General features: G+C 38.7%; 1 protein-coding gene across 1 annotated transcript; it reads left to right on the plus strand.

Annotated features, from left to right (window-relative positions):
- The first annotated feature begins 1,417 nt into the window (after positions 1-1,417).
- Positions 1,418-20,254, plus strand: CCT2 (chaperonin containing TCP1 subunit 2). The gene is made up of 16 exons (XM_068560819.1): positions 1,418-1,510; positions 2,247-2,321; positions 2,427-2,492; positions 3,263-3,374; positions 4,196-4,272; positions 4,405-4,517; positions 5,374-5,576; positions 7,225-7,325; positions 7,619-7,746; positions 10,181-10,284; positions 13,367-13,486; positions 13,862-13,990; positions 14,188-14,291; positions 14,949-15,048; positions 16,255-16,396; positions 19,974-20,254. Exons 1-16 carry the CDS (start codon positions 1,508-1,510, stop codon positions 20,002-20,004), a joined length of 1,608 nt encoding a protein of 535 aa, XP_068416920.1. The 5' UTR covers positions 1,418-1,507; the 3' UTR covers positions 20,005-20,254.
- The last annotated feature ends 536 nt before the right edge of the window (positions 20,255-20,790 follow it).

The raw sequence follows: 20,790 nt of genomic DNA on the forward strand, positions 1-20,790 counted from the left end.
AGATGCAAAGCTAAACAGATTTTTTTTTAAGTACAAAAATTTTGCTTTAAATGTCCTAGGGGTCAACTTAGAGAAAGTAGAAAACTGTTCCTAACAAACGGAAATATTTGGGATTGATTTTGCTCTTTACAAAGACATTATGTAAGAGGATATTAGTCATCTCTACAACTGTGTGTTGGGGGGAGGGGAGAATGAGTGAAATGCAAAACCTCCTGAAAGTGAGCAAGCCGGACAAAGTAAAAGTCTCCATCAGGGACTTCCCTGGTGGCACAGTGGTTAAGAATCCGCCTGCCAATGCAGCGGACACGGGTTCGAGCCCTGGTGCGGGAAGATCCCACATGCCACGGAGCAACTAAGCCCATGCGCCACAACGACTGAGCCTGCACTCTAGAGCCCGCAAGCCACAACTACTGAGCCCGCGTGCCTAGAGCCCGTGCTCCACAGCAAGAGAAGCCACCGCAATGAGAAGCCCACGCACTGCAACAAAGAGTAGCCCCCGCTCACCGCAACTAGAGAAAGCCCGTGTGTAGCAACGAAGACCCAATGCAGCCAAAAATAAATAAATTTAAAAAAATTAAAAAAAAAAAGTCTCCATCAGAGCTCACAAGACCTTGTCCTGGACAGTCCAATTGAGAACAGCGTTTTACAATCCAGTAAAAGAAATATGTCTTCCTCCATCTTAATAAATAATGTTTAAAATTAAAATAGCAATAAAATATTATTTAGGAATATAATGGTAAATGTTTTAAAAAGCTCAAAAAGTTGAAAGTGGTTGCTTCTGAGGAGAGGAATTAATGCGGTTGGTGAATTATGTTTTCCATTATTAGTGTTATTGAGCCCAAGCTCGCTCTGTTTGCTGCACAACAGGCCAATAAATCTGGAGGCGAGTTGTTGGGGCAGGGAATAATGACTTTAATCGCAAAGCTAGCGGACCTTGAAAGGGGCGGGGGGGGGGGTCCCCTGCGACGTCAACCAATGGCTGAGCGGGACTGCTACCAGTGGCTAACAGCCACGTGCCTGCCCCACCCCATTACATTAGTATACAACACTTTAAACTCTGTACATGTAGTACTTTAAAGCAACATTTTTTAAGGGTTAAATATGAGAAAAGAAAAATTAAACGTGCGAGAAAGAACTCCGTTGCTATGGCAACACCCACAGCGCACCGTCCCTCCCACCTTGGTGAGTTCTACTCCCAAACCTGTGGGCCTCACGCAAAATCTCCAGCTCTCCCCTTCCTGGTCCCCAGCGGGTGCCTCCAAAGGGAGCGGAGCGCCAGCAGAGGCCCCGCCCCTCCAGCGGGACGAGCAGCCTTTGCAGAACCGCGGGGCTCCCCTCAAACGCTGTGCCCTCCCTTCCCCCAAGGGCGGTGCCAGGACGAGCGGCGCGCTGGCCGGGGCTCCGCCCCCTGCGGCAGAGCGTGTGGCGTCACTTCCGGCCTCTCTTTCCTCCGGCCTGGGGCGCGAGCTGGTGAAGGGTTGTTGTGTGTGCTGAACTCCTCGGAACCATGGTGAGTCTGGCCCTGTAGGCCCTTGCCCAAGGCCCGCCCGCCGTCCTCGGCCGTCTTCGGCCGTCCCCCGCCGTCCGCTGCCTCATCTGTATCCCAGCGCCGCGGGCTCCCTGTGTCTGTCCCCGGGCTCGCCGCACGTGGCGCAGGCCGCGGCGTGTGGCCTGCGCCGGGCCCGCAGGAGAGGCATGGGCCTGAAGGCCAGCATCTTGTTGTGACTCGGCCTCTCCACAGCCCCAGAACCCCGAGGCTCGGAGCTCACCCCAAGCGAAGAAATTTCTAGTGCACCGGGCGGGTCGGCGAGACGGGCTTCGTCCTCCCTCTCGGGGCGGAGCCTGGAGCGGCCAGAGGGCGAAGATGGCAGCGAGGCCGCAGCGTTCCCTCGTCCTCCTGGCGGTCGTCGTCGCGCGAGTGGCCTACCACCCCTGCCTGCCTTATCCTTAGTTTAAAATCATCTTTGCCATCTTTGGTCTCGCCATACTTACAGTCGATCTCTTTGGGGTAGAATTTTTATTCCTGAAGCGCTTAGAGATCCAAAATGCAGTGTCACCTAAGTCCCTCCTTCCGCTTTAAATAAATGACTGCCCCGATGATGGAGAGCTTCATTTGTTTAAAAAAGTACCCTGGGCTGTAAATTAATTTTCTCTTAGGTATCTACTTGTAAGTGTAGTGGAAGGCATCTAAGTATATGTGTTAAAGAATACTGGTATTCAAACTGAGTCTTGGTTTTCCTTTTTAGGCGTCCCTTTCCCTTGCACCTGTTAATATCTTCAAGGCTGGAGCTGATGAAGAGCGAGCAGAGACAGCTCGTCTGGTAAGCCTTTATCTCATTCTTACAAAGATACAGTAGTTTTTTGGTTTTTATTTACAATTTTAAGACTGTGAAGTTGATTTTGACCATCTCTGATTTTTATTCCAGTCTTCTTTTGTTGGTGCCATTGCTATTGGAGACTTGGTAAAGAGCACGTTGGGACCCAAGGGCATGGTAAGAAAAACAGGGAATTTTAATTTTTTAATGTTGTTTTAGAGCCGTTAGAGATATAAAAACTTCTTTTGGATGCTTTGTTATCTTTAAAACTTAACTGTTAATTGTAAAAGTTAAGATATGGATATATACTTCTTACTAAAAATCAAAACAGTACCCATATGGCTAAAGTCCCCTCGATCACTATCCCCAGTGCCACTCACCTCCCCAGTGACAGACACTGTTACCATTTGGATATAAATCTAACCAATGTCTTTATTTTTATGTAGATGTACAGGTATTTTATGTATTATAAAATATTATTTTATATATTCTCCCTGTAATAGATAACATTGTTTTGTCGCGTGATAGATATTATTTGTATGTACTTTTTATGTAGCTTGGCTTTTTTAATTCCTTTCAGTATAACTAGATATACTGCCTCCTCTCTGACTGTCAAATAGTATTCTGTATCTTGCTTATTTTATAGTTTGTATTTATTACTGTATTGTGAGGGACCCTTAGTTTGTGTCCGTTGCTTTTGCTGTTACAGTATCGGAACAGCCTTGTCCATGTCTCTCTGTTCTTCTGCTGTCTTTAGGAGTAGACAAAGGTTAGGACACCAAGGTTTGCTTTTGGGGGGGCTGTATGCAATGAAAAAATTTAAATGGATTCTGCCAAATAACCATCCAGAGTATTTACACATTAGCAGTATATGAGAGTACTGATGAATCTGTGCATTCTTCCAGATGTACTTATATCTTAACTTGAACCAAATATGTTCCTTTTAGGACAAAATTCTGTTAAGCAGTGGACGAGATGCTTCTCTTATGGTAACCAATGATGGTGCAACTATTTTAAAAAACATTGGTGTGGACAATCCAGCTGCTAAAGTTTTAGTTGGTGAGTCTGAGGATGACATTTTGTTAACATTTGGAAACAATTTTAAATAGGCTGTGTTGACTGTCCTTTCGATTCATTGATTATTTACTTTTTAATTGATTATTATTGTTATTAAAATGCAAGCTTCTAGATGTGGTATATATACACAATGGAATATTTCTCAGCCATAAAAAAGAATGAAATAATGCCATTTGCAGCAACATGGATGGACCTAGAGATTATCGTACTAAGTGAAGTGAGTCAGAGAAAGACAAATAGCATATACTGTCACTTATATGTGGAATCAAATATGACACTAATGAACCTATCTATGAAACAGAAACAGACTCACATATACAGAACAGACTTGTGGTTGCCAAGGGCCGGTGGGGAGGGATGGATTGGGAGTTTGGGATTAGCAGATGCAAACTATTATATATAGAATGGATAAACAACAAGGTCCTACTATATAGCACAGAGAATTATATTCAGTATTCTGTGTTAAACCATAATGGAAAAGAATATGAAAAAGAATATATATATGTGTACAACTGAACCACTTTGCTGTACAGCAAAAATTAACACAGCATTGTAAGTCAGCTATACTTCAGTAAAATTTTTTAAAAAATACAATCTTCTGGAGTGCCATGTACTTAATGATGGTAAAACTACTGTATTTCAGGCTGAAAAGTTCAAAGAATTTGTCAGGTGAGGAAACCTAAATAAGTGAGATTTAGATTGGTAGTGGATATATTTGGAGAATTAGATAAGCTACCAAGGAGTAATTTAAAAAGCAGAATCAAATGTAAGTGAGTTAGTAACTAGCTTTTTTTCCCCCCTAGATATGTCAAGGGTTCAAGATGATGAAGTTGGTGATGGCACTACCTCTGTTACTGTTTTAGCAGCAGAATTGCTAAGGGTAAGACTATCTGAGCAACTTCAACTTCGTCTTATTGGGGTTTTTTTGCTACTGTGGTTTTGAGTATCAGAAGTAATCAAGTTCTTACTACAGATTTAGTATTCATGCTTGTCTTCCACTGTTTATTAATAGGAAGCAGAATCTTTAATTGCAAAAAAGATTCATCCACAGACCATTATTGCGGGTTGGAGAGAAGCCACAAAGGCGGCAAGACAGGCTCTGTTGAATTCTGCAGTTGATCATGGGTCGGTATACCAAAATACTACTGTTTCAAACATTTAATGTTTAAACGTGCTTTTCGAAATACACTCAATGCAGGAAGTCTAGAGAGCAGTAAAAAGCATACACAAACATGATTCTGTTGGCTCATCCTGACTCAATAATAACCAGAAAAACCCCACATTACCCCCCAAGAGGTAGTAACTAAAGTTAAAGTTTGGGTTTCCAGGGTTTTTTTTGCACGTATAATCACATAAACAAAATAAATAGTATTATATAGAGAGTTTTTTGGCCTCTTTAACCTAGTTGAATAACTAGAACAGTTTCTAGGTGTCAGTGTTCTCTGTAATATTAGTTTTAGTAGAGGTATGCATTTGATTATGTGACTGCTATAATTCACCTATCTGTAATTGGAGATTTGTGTTTCAACAATTTTTAGCTTTATAGTGTTGTGACAGACTTGTTACTTAAAAAAGTAAGTATAATTGCTGGGTCCAAAGATATGTATGTATTTAAAGGCAACTTTATTTACCTTACAAGTAGTGCTCTAGCATTAATTTACGGTCCCACTAGCTGTACAACAATGCCTCGTTTCCCATGTTCTTGAAATTTTTGTTTGCTTGTGTTTCTCTTTTGGTAGTTTGCCAGCTTGGTGGGGAAAATAGTATCCTTTAATTTGTATTTCTTGATTACTGATAAGGTTTGATTTTTTTCATGTGACTTAGAGCCCTGACTGGTTGAGGTGAAAGTCTATTGACAAACAAGTATCTGGATAAATTTTGAGAAGTAAAACAGGGTTGATAACTTTCAGAGAAGCGTTTTAAGAACCGGCCTGAGTTTTTTTGTTCGTTTTTTGTTTTTTGTTTTGTTTTGCTTTTTTAGTTCTGACGAAGTTAAATTCCGTCAAGATTTAATGAACATTGCAGGAACAACATTATCTTCAAAACTTCTTACTCATCACAAAGACCACTTTACTAAGTTAGCTGTGGAAGCCGTTCTCAGACTGAAAGGCTCTGGTAATCTGGAGGCAATTCATGTCATCAAGAAGCTAGGAGGAAGTCTGGCAGATTCCTATTTAGATGAAGGTATGTACATATTGAATACGGGAAAAGAAGCCTTGACCAGTTGTTGAAAGCTAAGTACTGAGTGAATCCACTTGTAGTTAGTCAGGACTAGTGACACTTTGCAAAGCCAGAAAACTTGTCTTTAAGGACACAAATCATATTGCAACCATTTTTGTCATCTTAATTCATTTGTTATATTGACAGTGTCCTTGATCTTCTCATACTATCCCAGCATTTCTTTGATAATCTCTAGGTTTTACTTTATACCATGAAGTAAGTTAGTCTCTAATAAAGAGAAGTAGTTTTTTTTTTTTTTTTTTACTACAAGTCAGCTATTGTCAAATGGCACTTTTTCCAGGATTACATGTATTCTCCAGGAAGGGTCTGGGTAGGTCATACCAATTAGTTGGCAGGTGTTGAGAATATAGTTTCTGGTGTTCTTGAAGAGTGAGAAATGAGTTAGCAGCTGCGATTTCCTTAAAAATAGTATGTTTTTTTCTTAGAGTGTGGATTTTTCAAAGCATCTTCACAGTGTATTCACAAAATAAACTGTACAAAGTGTAGGCGTTCTATTCTACAGAGAAGGAAAAAACGGAGTAAATGGTGCTTTACAGTTTCTGCTCTACCAGTTAGTGATTTGGAGTCTGGGTTTTGTTGCGAAAATGCATGTTGTTTGTCTCTGTTTCACAGGAGTAACAATTCTGAAAATATTCTTGGTTGAATTTATATGTAAGGGCTGTATAGCATTTCTCATAGGGGTTGGTGGTAGGGAAAGATAATTAAAACAAGGATAGCTACCATTGAATGTCTGCTCTGTGCCAGGCATTCTAATAGGAATTTTACTTAAAATATCATTCCTTTCTCATGATGTTGATCCAGTGAGCGAGAATTAAGTTCAGCTGAATAGAGCAGAAAACCCAAGGTGATAATGGCTTAATAAGGTAAAAGTTATGTATGTATCTAAAAGAAGCCTGGAGAGATATACAATACTTAGTTCGTATGATAGTTCCAAATCAGCAGGGCCCTAGGCTGGTAGCTAGCATCTCTGCCGCTGGTGATATTCCTGTTTATAGATGAGTAGCTAGGGTTGAACAATTTGTCCAAGGTTGCATACATAACCCGTAAGCAGCATGAGCATGATTGGGGCCAGGTTTGTCTGACTGCTGTCCATGACGTTTCATTTTATCACCAGCCTCGGTGTTTAAAAAGTTCACTCATCTCTAGTAATACCCTGTGTATCTGAGTTTTCACAGCTTGTTTTCTTTTTTGTTGGTTTTAAGCTAATGAAAGTGGACTTTAACAGCTTTGCATTGCAACGCACACACCTGCAAATGTAATATGTCTCTGAGACAAAAGATTCAAAATGCTATTGACTCTCTTTTAAAAAATTAATTTGTATTGAAATATAGGTTGCTGTACAAAAATGCTCTGTTTACTCTTAATATTTCTACTGTGCTCACATTTTCTGTTTCGCATTTTATTTTTTAAATGATCTGCTAAATTGATTCTTATGGTCACTGCTCTAGTGGAATATTTTTAGGTTCTAGGAGCTTGATGAATTGGACTTAAATGCATTCTTTGAAAGAGTAATTTGATAAAGCAGATTACCTTAAAAGATTTATTAACACAGCCTTGAAATATTTAATACAATACTGTCCTTATATTGTAGGCTTTCTGTTGGATAAAAAAATTGGAGTAAATCAACCAAAGCGAATTGAAAATGCTAAAATTCTTATTGCAAATACTGGTATGGATACAGACAAAATTAAGGTACGTTAAACTACATTTCTTGGAATTATAATTGCTAGCTGCTGTAAACTTGGGCTGATAGTCAGTTGCACTAAAAAAAACCCTTATAGGGTTTGTATACATATGAATGTATATTTATATATATTCTTATATAGTTTCTTACCTTCTGATTATATACATGAATATATATTGTACGCATGCATACACACATGCACACATAGTTTTTGGTGTATTTACATTAAAAAGTTTAAATATGCTATGAAACTTGCGAGTAAGGGAAGTGATGCTATTTTTTATGCTTTCCTTTGTCTTAGATATTTGGTTCCCGGGTAAGAGTTGATTCTACAGCAAAAGTTGCCGAAATAGAACATGCAGAAAAGGAAAAAATGAAGGAGAAAGTTGAACGTATTCTAAAGCATGGGATAAATTGCTTTATTAACAGGTCTGTGTATGCTTGTGCTAACAGTATTTATAATAATCCAAGAAAGGATTGTTTTCTGCAAACATGTAGGAAAATTCTTTTATATTGAATTTAGTTATTTAGGAAGTATTTTTTTCCAAATGTAAATAAAATTGTACAGCAAGGCATTTGCCTTACAATGATTTTAGTGAAAATTTATGTTAATATACTTTATTAAACCTTTTTGTGTCAACAATAACTGTTTTCTGTTTTGGCAGTTATATCATTAGTTTGGGCTGTAGTATACCTGTATTTGGAAGAGAGATTTAATTCCACATTAAATGATGGGGGTTTGAAGTACGAAAAAGCTAATGGTAGCATAGGAATAAAACAAGGATGAAGAGGTGAAAAGTATTAAGAGTTTTAGGGCTTATCTTTAATTTGTGTGAAGAAAATATGTGTAAACCTTCCCCATGTATTCTTAATATTCAGTATCTAAGGTTTTTATGGATTATTTTTCTTTTAGCACCTTTAATTATTATTTATTTATTTATTCATTTATTTATTTTGGCTGTGTTGGGTCTCCGTTTCTGTGCGAGGGCTTCCTCTAGCTGCGGTAAGCGGGGGCCTCTCACTATCGTGGCCTCTCTTGTTGCGGAGCACAGGCTCCAGACACACAGGCTCAGTAGTTGTGGCTCACGGGCCTAGTTGCTCCGTGGCATGTGGGATCTTCCCAGACCAGGGCTCGAACCCGTGTCCCCTGCATTAGCAGGCAGACTCTCAACCACTGCGCCACCAGGGAAGCCCCCTATGGATTATTTTGAATGGAGAAAAATACCAAGAGAAACAGGGCATTTCAGTGAAAAGGCAGTAGTTAACTTTGAGAGAGATTTACCATTTGATGGAAAATAATTGTTATAAGCCAAATGTGTGTGGGCTTTTACAAGTTAATTACTAGGGACTTCCCTGGTGGTACAGTGGTTGGGAATCCGCCTGCCAATGCAGGGAACAGGGGTTCGAGCCCTGGTCTGGGAAGATCCCACATGCCGCAGAGCACCTAAGCCCGTGTGCCACAGCTACTGAGCCTGTGCTCTTAGAGCCCACGTGCCACGACTACTGAGCCTGTGCGCCGCAACAAGAGAAGCCACCGCAATGAGAAGCCTGCGCACTGCAAAGAAGAGTAGCCCCCGCTCGCCGCAACTAGATAAAGCCCGTGCAGCAACAAAGACCCGACGCAGCCAGAAATAAATTAATTAATTAATTAAAAAAAGAAAAAAAGCTAGTTTTTAAACTTCTATGAGATCTATGATTCTGATAAGGCACATTTTGCTTAGCAGTGCTTTATACTAGGTATGAAAATTTTTTCTTTGGCTTTATTTAAGTTACAAACTTTTAAACAGATGTCCTTTTTACTCCTGTTGTATGAGTAACATTTGCTCATTTTGGGAGGTATGAAAGTATAAAGAAGGAACAGAATTCTCCCAGAAATTCTTTTATTAAGTTGATTTGTGGTGTGTGTGTATGTTGTTTCAATTCTTCATCTAGTGTGATCATATGGTATAAACTTTTATAACATGCTTTTTTTACCTAACAGTATATATATTTTACTTAAAATTACAAAATTTTCATAATTGGTAAATTGAGATTTACACAAACACTCTCTTCACAGATATTGGAAAGTTTTGTTCTTCTGTATAAAAATTCTTACACATATCTTCATTTAATTAATATCTGAATTTTCTTGCTGTAGAGTCTCAGGAGTAGAATCAAAGCATATAAACATAGATAAGGGTTTTGTTTTGTTTTTTGGTTTTTCTAGTAAATTTGTTTTTTAATTTATTTATCTTTGGCTGCGTTGGATCTTGTTGCTGTGTGCGGGCTTTCTCTAGTTGCGGCGAGCGGGGGCTACTCTTCGTTGCAGTACACGGGCTGCTCACTGTGGTGGCTACTCTTCGTTGCAGTACACGGGCTTCTCACTGTGGTGGCTTCTCTTGTTGCAGAGCACAGGCTCTAGGCGTGCGGGCTTCAGTAGTTGTGGCTTGTGGGCTCTAGAGCATGGGCTCACCAGTTGTGGCACACGGGCTTAGGTGCTCCGAGGCATGTGGGATCGTCCTGGAGCAGGGCTTGAACCCATGTCCCCTGCCTTGGCAGGCGGATTCTTAACCACCGCGCCACCAGGGGAGCCCATAGATATGGGTTTTGATGCATTACTGCTAAATTGTTTTTCAGAATTATTGGTTCCTTTTATACTGTCAATGGCAGTATAAAAAACAATATCCATTTTCAGTACTAACATGGATGCACTAGTATAATTTATAAAGTATTATACAATAATAAGTAAGAAATGTTACCTTGTTCTAATTTGCATTTCTTTGATTACTGGTGAGGTAAAAATATTTTCATGTTTTTTAGTCTAATGTATTTTATCTTGCGAAGTAACCATTTTGAACAATATTTTTTCATATTTTATTTATAGGCAATTAATTTATAATTATCCTGAACAGCTCTTTGGTGCTGCTGGTGTTATGGCTATTGAGCATGCAGATTTTGCAGGTGTGGAACGCCTTGCTCTTGTCACAGGTATGGGAAAAAGGCATTAATTTCTAACATAATAATTACTCTTGGATTTACTGAGTGTTAGTGTATTTAACTCATTGCTAAGAGGACAAAGAGATTCCCTTAAGGATCCTAGAATCTAAAGTTATTCTGAAATCTGACATACTTTTTGATATCTTTACATTATTATTTTTTTTTTTTTTAAATAATTCTTTATTTATTTAATTTTTTTTTTTTGGCTGTGTTGGGTCTTCGTTTCTGTGCGAGGGCTTTCTCCAGTTGCGGCAGGCGGGGGCCACTCTTCATCGCGGTGCGCGGGCCGCTCACTATTGCGGCCTCTCTTGTTGCGGAGCACAGGCTCCAGACGCGCAGGCTCAGTAGTTGTGGGTCACGGGCCCAGCTGCTCCGCGGCATGTGGGATCTTCCCAGACCAGGGCTTGAACCCGCGTCCCCTGCATTGGCAGGCGGATTCTCAGCCACTGCGCCACCAGGGAAGCCCCCTTTACGTTATTTTTAATATACCAAGTTAAATGCCAGCTTCGCCATAGGTGTAGGTTTATTTTTGCTATGTTTTACAGATACTATCTTTTCTCACAAACCCACAGGACCACTGTTCTAAACATAGTCTAAATAAACTGAAGCTTAAAAAAACGGAGTCTTTTTTTTGTTTGTTTTTTGGTTTTTGGTTTTTTTTTGGCTGCGTCCGGTCTTAGTTGCGGCATGCTGGATCTTTGTTGCGGTACACGGGCTTCTCTTCGTTCACGGAGTGCAGTTTAGTTGCCCCGCGGCATGTGGGATCTTAGTTCCCCGACCACAGAACGAACCCGTGTCCTCTGCGTTGAAAGGCAGATTCTTAACCACTGAACCACCAGGGAAGTCCCAAAAAAAAGGAGTCTTAAGTCTTACCTAGTTTATTCATTTAATTTTAGTGCTAAGTGAGTAGTTGAATGCTTTGTGCCCTGTGTGATAGTGCAGTTGGAATAGTAACCTTTATTGAACATTTAACTATATGCCAGACAATGGGTCAAATACTTAAGCGTTGCTTTTGTTAATTTTTTAAAATTTATGAAAGTAATAAACGTTGAATAAGTGTGAAACATTCCAGCAGTGTATGATGAAAAGTTAGTTTACTCCAGTATCCTTCAGTAGAGGTATATGAGTTTTATAATCCCAGTATAGACTAGAAAGTGTGTCTACAGGTATGTTTACATCAAAGTGACATAGAGTGCAGTTGTTCACTTTTTTTAGTAATGGTTTTTAAAGTAACCTCTAAATAGCCCTTGAAAACTAAGTATAACAGTCTTTATCCTCTAATTTTCAGGCGCTTGAAAATGAATGAATAGGCTGGAAAGTTGGCTTGCTATCTGGCAGTGAGAATTAAGGAGAGTGGGGTTTTAGATGTAAAGCCACTAGGAACATCAGATTCAGTTCAGAACTGCTGTGTGTATTAGAAGAAATTAAACTATACCAAGTAGATAATAGGATTGGTCTCATTTCAAAATAACTTCTTAAGCCATTTTTAATAATTTGAGAAGCATAGTGTTCTGACCTAAAAAGAGACATTTTACTTTCATTAATTATTTGGAAGTGGGTTTACCTGATTTAAAAGTTATTGCATACTTGTTGCTTAAGGTGGTAAAACTTACGATGCTTATGTTTACTTAATTCTTCCCTTAATGCAACAGAATTAAAGACATGACATAAGAACTGTGAATGATAGCACATTCATGGGATAAGTTGATATCATAAGGACTTGATAACATGAAATTGCCACATACACTCAGAAGAAAATTAACTGTACCAAGCTCACCAAACCGTATGGCTGTGAAGTAGACTCCATGGTGGCTCCTATCCTTAGTAACATCTGTTGTCAAGATGTGTGAAATTGCTTCTTGCAAATGTCTAGAAATATTTTTTAACAGATGCACATGAATGAGTGTAGGATAAGTGAAAATTCTCATAAGCCAAATTGGTCTCATTTGGGGGATATGATGTCCCAAACATCTATTGTGTCTCACGTCTAGACACAAAGCAGTCTCAGGAATTTGCCAACCAAAAGTAAGAAGAGCTTCAGCTATACAGATTATGAGTGTAAATTAGTAGACTTGGGAAGACCTGAGTCCCTTTTATAAATTAATTGTAAAATAGAAATAAAGCATCAAGTATTCAGCAGATTTATCAGTAAGGTGTAGGGAAAGGGGTTGGTTGATGATTGAGGGAATCTTTTAAAAGAGAGAGTAATGAGCTAGAGAAAAGGATTTAATTTTATTTATTTATTTTTTGGCCAAGCCGTGTGGCATGCGGGATCTAAGTTCCCCGATCAGGGATTGAACCCATACCCCCTGCAGTGGAATTGCAGAGTCTTAACCACTGGACTGCCAGGGAAGTCTGAGAAAAGGATTTTAAAATTGAAACCTAACTTTTGCTTAATTAAGAACCAGGAAAGGAAATGTTTATAGCATGGAAGATGGAGGGAAAATAGGAATAAAAATAAGACCTAAGGAATAAAATGAATTTAGTTTTTTGACTTCTCATTAAGTTTGCTCTGGGAAATCCTCAGTATACATTTCCCGTTTTTTCTAGGCCCAGGTGCTCACGATTTTAAGCAGTTCCTAGTGTCAGTACATCTGTTGATACAATAAGATTAGTCAAATATTTTCATGTTTTGTTTTGGGATATTGGATCATAGGAGTACTGGTGTTCTAGATTGAATTCAGAAGAGAATCTGAATTTAAATTCAGGCTTAAAGGTAAATGTCAGAATCTCAATTGAGGTGGTATTATTACACAGTGTGTGCATATAGGTCTGAAGCCAGATTGCTTGTATTTGAATTTCAGCTTCATATTTGTTCAAGCTATGTAACCTTGGATGAGCAACTAAACATTTCTTTGCCTCAGTTTTACCACTTCTAAATGGGGCGATAAATGAAGCCTGTCTTATTAGGGTTGTTGTGAAGATTAAATAATTAGTTTGTATGAATTGCTTCAGAGTGCTTGGCGTATAGTAAGCAGTCAACTTAATATTGTGTTTTCTGTTCATTACTGCTTGTTAGAAAACAAATTTTAAACCTGTTGTGCATTTAATTAATGTATATTTTTGTGCATAGGTGGTGAAATTGCGTCTACCTTTGACCACCCAGAACTAGTGAAGCTTGGAAGTTGCAAACTTATTGAGGAAGTCATGATTGGAGAAGACAAACTGATTCACTTTTCTGGGGTAGCCCTTGGTGAGTGATTATGTAGATCCTGGTATAGGTTCCTAAATCTTTGGTAGGCTCTTTTGAAGTGAAAGAAACAGTTACTAGTTACTATAGTTACTAGAATATATGTCTTAATTCTTGAGAAATTCTAGTTTCAATCTCTTGAGGGCAGCCTCATGTTAACTTTGTGTTTGTGAACAGTGCATATTCAATATAGTTGTTTTAGATAGCTTAGAACTGTTAGGAATGTGGATTGTTAGCAAAGAGAAGGTAGCAATGGAAGACATGTCAGCTTTCAAAACCGAGTATAACCTATATAATAAGTAATAGAAGGCAAACTTTTATGTTTTATAACTAAGTGTTCGCTGTCACATAAGAATATTATTATTTTTTTAACTTTAGGTGAGGCTTGCACCATTGTTCTGCGTGGTGCCACTCAGCAAATTTTAGATGAAGCAGAAAGATCTTTGCATGATGCTCTTTGTGTTCTTGCCCAAACTGTGAAAGATTCTAGAACAGTTTATGGAGGAGGTAAGCATTTGAAAAATATTGAACATATTTTATTTCTTGAAGTGTAGTAGTGGCTTTTGGCTTTAATGTTTCTTATAGGAACTTCATATTGCCTTTGCACTTAATTGTTAATGCTTAATATATCTTAAGGGAAGTCTAATTTAGTGTCTTGGAGACAACTAAGCATAATGATATGTTCTTGGATTTTTAATCTGTAGGCTGTTCTGAGATGCTGATGGCTCATGCTGTGACACAGCTTGCAAGTAGAACACCGGGCAAAGAAGCCGTTGCAATGGAGTCTTATGCTAAAGCACTGAGAATGGTAAGTTAATGAAAAAGAGAGCCTTGAATTTAAATTTTGTAGGTATTGATGGTTTTTAAATGAATCCATTCTTCTCTCTTGGGCAGAAAATACTTAACTTTCTTGGCTTTAAGAATTGGTTCACACTGCTTAAATTTGATTTTGGAGTTTATCCTCTTTATGAGCAGTAATTAAAAGGAAGCAGATTTTACATTTTTTTTTTTTTTTTTTTTTAATTTATTTTATTTATTTATTTTTGGCTGCGTTGGGTCTTCGTTGCTGCACGCGGGCTTTCTCTAGTTGTGTCAGGCAGAGGCTACTCTCCGTTGCGGTGTGCGGGCTTCTCACTGCAGTGGCTTCTCTTGTTGCGGAGCATGGGCTCTAGGCGCATCGGCTTCATTAGTTGTGGCTCGCAGGCTCAGTAGTTGTGGCTTGCGGGCTCTAGAGCGCAGGCTCAGTCGTTGTGGCGCATGGGCTTAGTTGCTCCACAGCATGTGGGATCTTCCCAGACCAGGGCTCGAACCCGTGTCCCCTGCATTGGCAGGCGGATTCTTAACCACTGCGCCACCAGGGAAGCCTACATTGTGTTTAAATGTATAATTTGAGAAAGCTTTTCTTATAGTTAGTAAATTAACTTTCTTTTAGTAGAAAAGTTACCATGTCTTCTTCACTTCATAGTTGCCAACTATCATAGCTGACAATGCAGGCTATGACAGTGCAGATCTGGTGGCACAGCTCCGAGCGGCCCATAGTGAAGGCAATACAACTGCTGGACTGGGTAAGAAATTAATTGGGACCATGTGGTCTTTTTTTGGCTGCGTTTGGTCTTCGTTGCTGCGCGTGGGCTTTCTCTAGTTGCAGCAAGTGGGGGATACTGTTTGTTGAGGTGCGCAGGCTTCTCTTGTTGCGGAGCACAGGCTCTAGGCACATGGGCTCAGTAGTTGTGGCTCGGGGGCTCAGTAGTTATGGCACACGGGCTTAGTTGCTCCGTGGCATGTGGGATCTTCCCGGACCAGGGCTCGAACCCGTGTCCCCTGCATTGGCAGGTGGATTCTTCACCACTGCGCCACCAGGGAAGCTCCTGTGGTAGTTGTTCAGAGTAACTCTTGACCAGGTTCTTTTATTTTTTTTATTTTTTAAAAAAGATGAATTCTCATAATAACCATATAAAAGGTTCCTGTGACACTTGCCTTTATAGCCTTATACATTCTAGAAAAATGTTTAGCTTCATAATGTCTACACTGTCAAAATTTTATTATTCCCTAAGAGGGGGTGTAACATTAGTTAGAAGATTTTTAACTTGTTTGTTATATAATGACTGTAGGATTTAAATATATAAAAACAGTACTTATATTCTCAAGTAAGTGTAAACTTTACTGTATCTCTTATAATCAGTATTAACTCCTAATCTCACAGTAAACTTATTCTGAGACATTCTTGAGAGTAGATCTCTGATACATAACATAAAAATGGCCAAAAAAAAGACTTAATTCAGATTGGAAAATTTCCCAACAAAATGTCTAGGACATAAAAGGAACAGTTTTAGAGGGCAGATAATCCTGCCACTGGACAAGAGAGAGCTTAATGAATAATCTGTCAGAAGGTGAAGGGGGATTCTAATAAGAAAAGTAGATGACTTCTGAATTCTCTTCCAGTTCTTAAGAATCCATGGTGTGTTCAGTGATGAGCAAATTTTCTGCAGTTTTATTTGTAGATAGAGAAAGATGGGTGATATAGTGTTGTGTATAAATTTTTCATTATTTGACATAGTTACTCTCCATTGATATAGATGATCAATAGTTGACCTTTCAGTTTTCTAAAAGGCTTTCCTTGAGTGATAGTCTGATGAGAATGCTCTAACTAAATTGAGTAATTAGTTGTAATCTTATTTTTTATAAGTCAGGATTAATTTTGTTAGGTCATTAGATATGTTTTGATACTTTAGTTGTTAAGATTAGTTGTTTATTTAGTAAATACTTTCCAGATATGAAGGAAGGTACCATTGGAGATATGGCAATGCTGGGTATAACAGAAAGTTTCCAAGTGAAGCGACAAGTTCTTTTAAGTGCAGCTGAAGCAGCAGAGGTGATTCTACGTGTGGACAACATCATCAAGGCAGCACCAAGGTATCGTAACACTTTAAAGAACATTTCTTAGGAAAATTAACATGGAAACAAAAAATAGGTATATTTTTGATAATTGTAGTTGATGGGAAGTGGAGCTCTTTTGTTTAGATAACAGTATTTTGCAAGTTATTTAAAATATGTAATCACAACTCTTAGATTTAAGCCAGAAAAGCTTAGGTGGAGAGAAGGGTGTGGGTAACACAGGGTAGCCCTCAAGATTGAAAGGGCGCATAAAGAGCCAGGCTTGGGAAGGTCAAAAACCAGAGAACTTGGGGGTGGGCGTGTAGTAGTAAGAACTGATGTCTGTTAACCAGGATGAGTTGGCTTCAGTCATTTTCTGTCCTGGGTACACTTTTTCATATATACATTCTTAAGTACATAATATGCAGAGTTCCCTACATATTCCTATTCCAGCAGCATTTTTTTTTTTCTTTTTTTTTTTTTTTGGCCGTGCCTTGTGGCATGTGGGATCTTAGTTCCCTGAGCCCTCGCCCCCTGCAGTGGAAGCATGGAGTCTTAACCACTGGACCGCCAGGGAAGTCCCTCCAGCAGCTTTTTAAGATGAAAATTCTTTTAAAAACTCATTCACACAAAAATGATTAAGTGGCCAGAGAAATCTTAACATGTGAAGATTCAGTTAATAATTTTAATTAATTAAATTAACTACTAAGTGCTAATTAGTAGTTATGAAAACCATTTATTTTACCTGTTAGTGGAAGTTCAGGGAGAGGGAAGGGGATGGTGGCTTGAACCAGTACATAGAGGTGAAGGTGGTGAGAAGGGATTGATAATAGGTCTATTTTTGAAGGTAGAGCCGGCAGGATTTGATGATGGGTTGGATATAAGGTCTGTGAGGAAAGGGATTGGATAATTCAAGGGTGTTTGGGAGGTGGGGGGAGTGTCTTATAAGGTTTTTATTCAGAGCGCCTTAATAATTGCCACATTTCTCCAATACGTTAAACACACTTCCATTTCTTCAAGGATAGAGAAGAAAAAAGAAAATTCTAAATAAATTTCGTCAGAAAAATCTGAATTGTGTTTTAACATGACAGTATTAAACATTTTTAGTTCAGGAATAAAACGTGGAAATTTCCAGCAAACAAAACAACAGTTACAAACCAAAAAAAAGGAAAAAAAACTACTGGGGCATGTAATTCAAGGTTTTTGTTCAGAAAAATAAAGTTTCTCTTAGGTGGAGGAAGGCTTTGGGAGGGAAGATGGGGGTTTTCCATTTTGGACATTTGAGATGTCTGTTGAGAAAGCAGTTAGTTGGATAGTTGAGTCTGTAGTTCAGGGGAGAAGTTCGAGCTGTGGTTATAAATTTAGGAGTTGTCAGCCTGTACGTGTTATATAAGGCCATGAGACTGATTGAGTCCCCAAAAGAGTGAACGTAGCTAAAGAAGGGAAAGGGTTTTTTTTTAGGACTGAGTGCTTGAGAATTCCAGTAATAAGTTTGGGAAGATTCAGAGCAACCATCAAGGGTCACTAAGAAGGATTGTGAAGTATAGGTAATTATTAAACTGGATGATGGATACATGAGGATTCATTATACAGCCTCTACTTTTATACATACTTTTGAAATTTCCCATAATACAAAATTCTAAGGTTGGGGGGTGCGGGGTGCCACTGATGTAGGAGGAAAACCAAGGGAATGTGTGTCCCAGAAGCCAAATTAAGGAAGTATTTGGGGAGGAGGAGTGATCAACTGCCAAGATGATGCAAATAGGTCGAGTAAGATAAGGACTGAAAATTGATCCTAAAAACTGGATTTAGCAACAGAGGTCGTTGGTAGTCTTCATGAGCAGTTTTAGTGGAATAAAGGGGGCAAAAGTCTGAAGTAAATTCGATAGAGGCTGGGAAAAGAGGAGTTGGAGGAAATGTACATAGACTGCTTCTTCAGGGAGTGTATTGTGAATGGGAGCAGAGGAGTGGGATAGTAGCTAGAGGAGGTGTGTGGGTGGGTCATTACTGTGAAAATTCAGTGTGTGTAAGTGGGAGGAGTTTCATAGAGAGGAAATGATCGATGCAGAAGAGGGGTGCAGTCCACCAGCAGCTGCTGGATCTGGAGAACAAGAGGAGGACAGGAGGGAGGTAGGAATGTTATTAGGAAAGTATGCCCTAAGTAGACTTAAGTTCTTTGTGCAGAATCCTGCAGCACTCCTTTCATTGGCTTTCTTCTATGAAGGGCAACTATCCTCTTACTATTGAAGGAAAGAGTAGAAAATAATGATTTGGATGTGGAGAGAAAAGCTGAAATGCTATTCAGATCTACTGTTGTGAGTGGAAAGGACTGGGCTGAAAATCTAGATTCTCTGCTCCTGGTATTGGGAGGATAGGGTAATAAGGAGCACTCATATTTTGAACTGGAAAAATAGTGAGGGAAGGAAAAGCTGACGCAGTTTTCCTGGAAGCAGTGCTGCCACAGATGGTTAAATACAGTTTCTGTTGTCTTCTAGCAGAATGACAGCAAAAGGAAACTGAGTTCTATAAGTAAAATTTTCTGACTTGGGAGCAAGGTCACATAGCTGCACCCACCCTCAGAAATCTTTGTAATACCTTAGCACCCTCAACCACATTTGAAATATAAACTGTAGTACCTCGTTTGATCTGATATCACTGTTTTCAAAGTTTAAGTGTCTTTTAAATATATTAGAAATTCTGAGTAATTTGCAGTAAAGAAACATGAGTAATTTTGTTTAACTCAGCCTTCCCAAATATACTGGGCTATGCACTTCTTTTCAAACTCATTATTAACCTCCAGGGAATTAATTTTTCAGATCAGTGCTTTGTGACAGCTGCTTGATAACTTTTTCTATATTGACATCCTTCGGTCATACTCCTATAAGCTACTGAGGTTGGAAGGTTTATCTCTGTATGATCCCAGTATGCTGTACTCTCTGGATCTGTTTTTATGCTTTTTCTGCTTCTCTTAAGTGTTGTGTTTGCCTCTAGAAGCAGTGTTTCCACAGTCATTAAGTAAACAATTTCGCTAGTATCCCTACCACGCCCCCTTCCTGATTTGCTATGTATGGTCCCCAGAGAATAAAAGTTTAACATCACAGATGTGTGAGAGGTACTGTTGGCATACTTCAGTGAATTACCCAACCCCATCACCAGCTTATCTATTGGCATTTGTTTTTGTTCATTTAGAATAGTGATCCAGAGGTTTTAATTTAGAAACCCCAAAGCCTTGTCATTTTACAACTTCTGATGGAGAGAACCAACCATCTTTGACTAATTTAGTAAAATTCACTAACGTATTGGTTAAAAACATGAATTAACCATTTTCTGGAGAATACATATTTGGTAAGTAGGTTGTTTGGATGAGAAGCTGAGAACTGCTGAATACCTACAGGCCTTCACATTCCACAGATTTTTTCTGTCCTCTTACTAATACAATAATTAAGGGATGTTAATTGTGAGGTAGAAACATTCTGTTTACACATTTAAAATTGGTTTTAGTAAAAGTAGGATTATAGCTGTGTTTGTATTTAATATAGACCTTTGGTTACAATCATGCTTTTCATTTTCACCGTTGCCTTTGTTTTCTTAACTGTACGTTTTATGATTCTTGCAGGAAACGTGTCCCTGATCACCTCCCCTGTTAAGCATTCCCATATGCTGTTGAGCTCTGGAGCAGTTCATAGTAAAGTTGTGCTTGAAAGACTTTGACCTCCTGAACGAAGACTATAGAATTGAAGCTTACCTGTGGCTGTTATATCCTTAAGATTGGACATTTAACTGACCTTCTGTTTTAACATGGGTCTAATTTATTTGCTATTTCATTTTCCATAAAATTCAGTTGATTTAAGAGTTCATTTCTCATACTGTGCATCAAAATAAAAATTTGAACAATTACCTAGTTCTTACCTGACTTTAGTGATTTGTATCCCATTTTAACTCTACTTAATGGGAGTGAATGATTATAGTTTCAGTGTAGAGTTTCCAGCTTAACTAATGATTGATGTTACACATTTATGAAAAAAATTATCCTGATTAATGTAAGTCCAAGTGAGATGTGATAAACTTACATTAATCTTTTGATTCTCAATCATACATAATATTTATTAACCATTTTGTTTTGTGAAAGTACCATATACTTCAGTACTCTTCTAATTTTCTGTAGTCTAAGTACTGTCTCTTACATAGGAAAAAATTTATGGTGGCTTCTGTTACTTCAAGCGTGAAAGAGTTATATTTTAAATGTTGGTAGCTGCAAGCGGCTTCAGGCACCTCTGATATTTTATAGGGTGTGGATATAGTTAGACGTAAGCATTGTTGTTTGTTGTTTTGTTAGGGTTTCTTGTTTTTGTTTTTGGCAAATGGATCCTAGATAGAATGTAAGTCTGTGCTGAGTTTGATGGTTTAAATGTGAATTTAGATTCGGAGGTTAT

The sequence above is a fragment of the Eschrichtius robustus genome, chromosome 13, assembly GCF_028021215.1.
Source record: "Eschrichtius robustus isolate mEscRob2 chromosome 13, mEscRob2.pri, whole genome shotgun sequence".
Classification (NCBI taxonomy): domain Eukaryota; kingdom Metazoa; phylum Chordata; class Mammalia; order Artiodactyla; family Eschrichtiidae; genus Eschrichtius; species Eschrichtius robustus.

Bases quoted from the DNA above. Each gene is read 5' to 3' on its own strand.
- CCT2 (XM_068560819.1), top strand. The intron at 2,493-3,262 runs GTAAGAAAAACA...TGTTCCTTTTAG, and splicing joins CGTTGGGACCCAAGGGCATG to GACAAAATTCTGTTAAGCAG. The intron at 5,577-7,224 runs GTATGTACATAT...CTTATATTGTAG, and splicing joins AGATTCCTATTTAGATGAAG to GCTTTCTGTTGGATAAAAAA.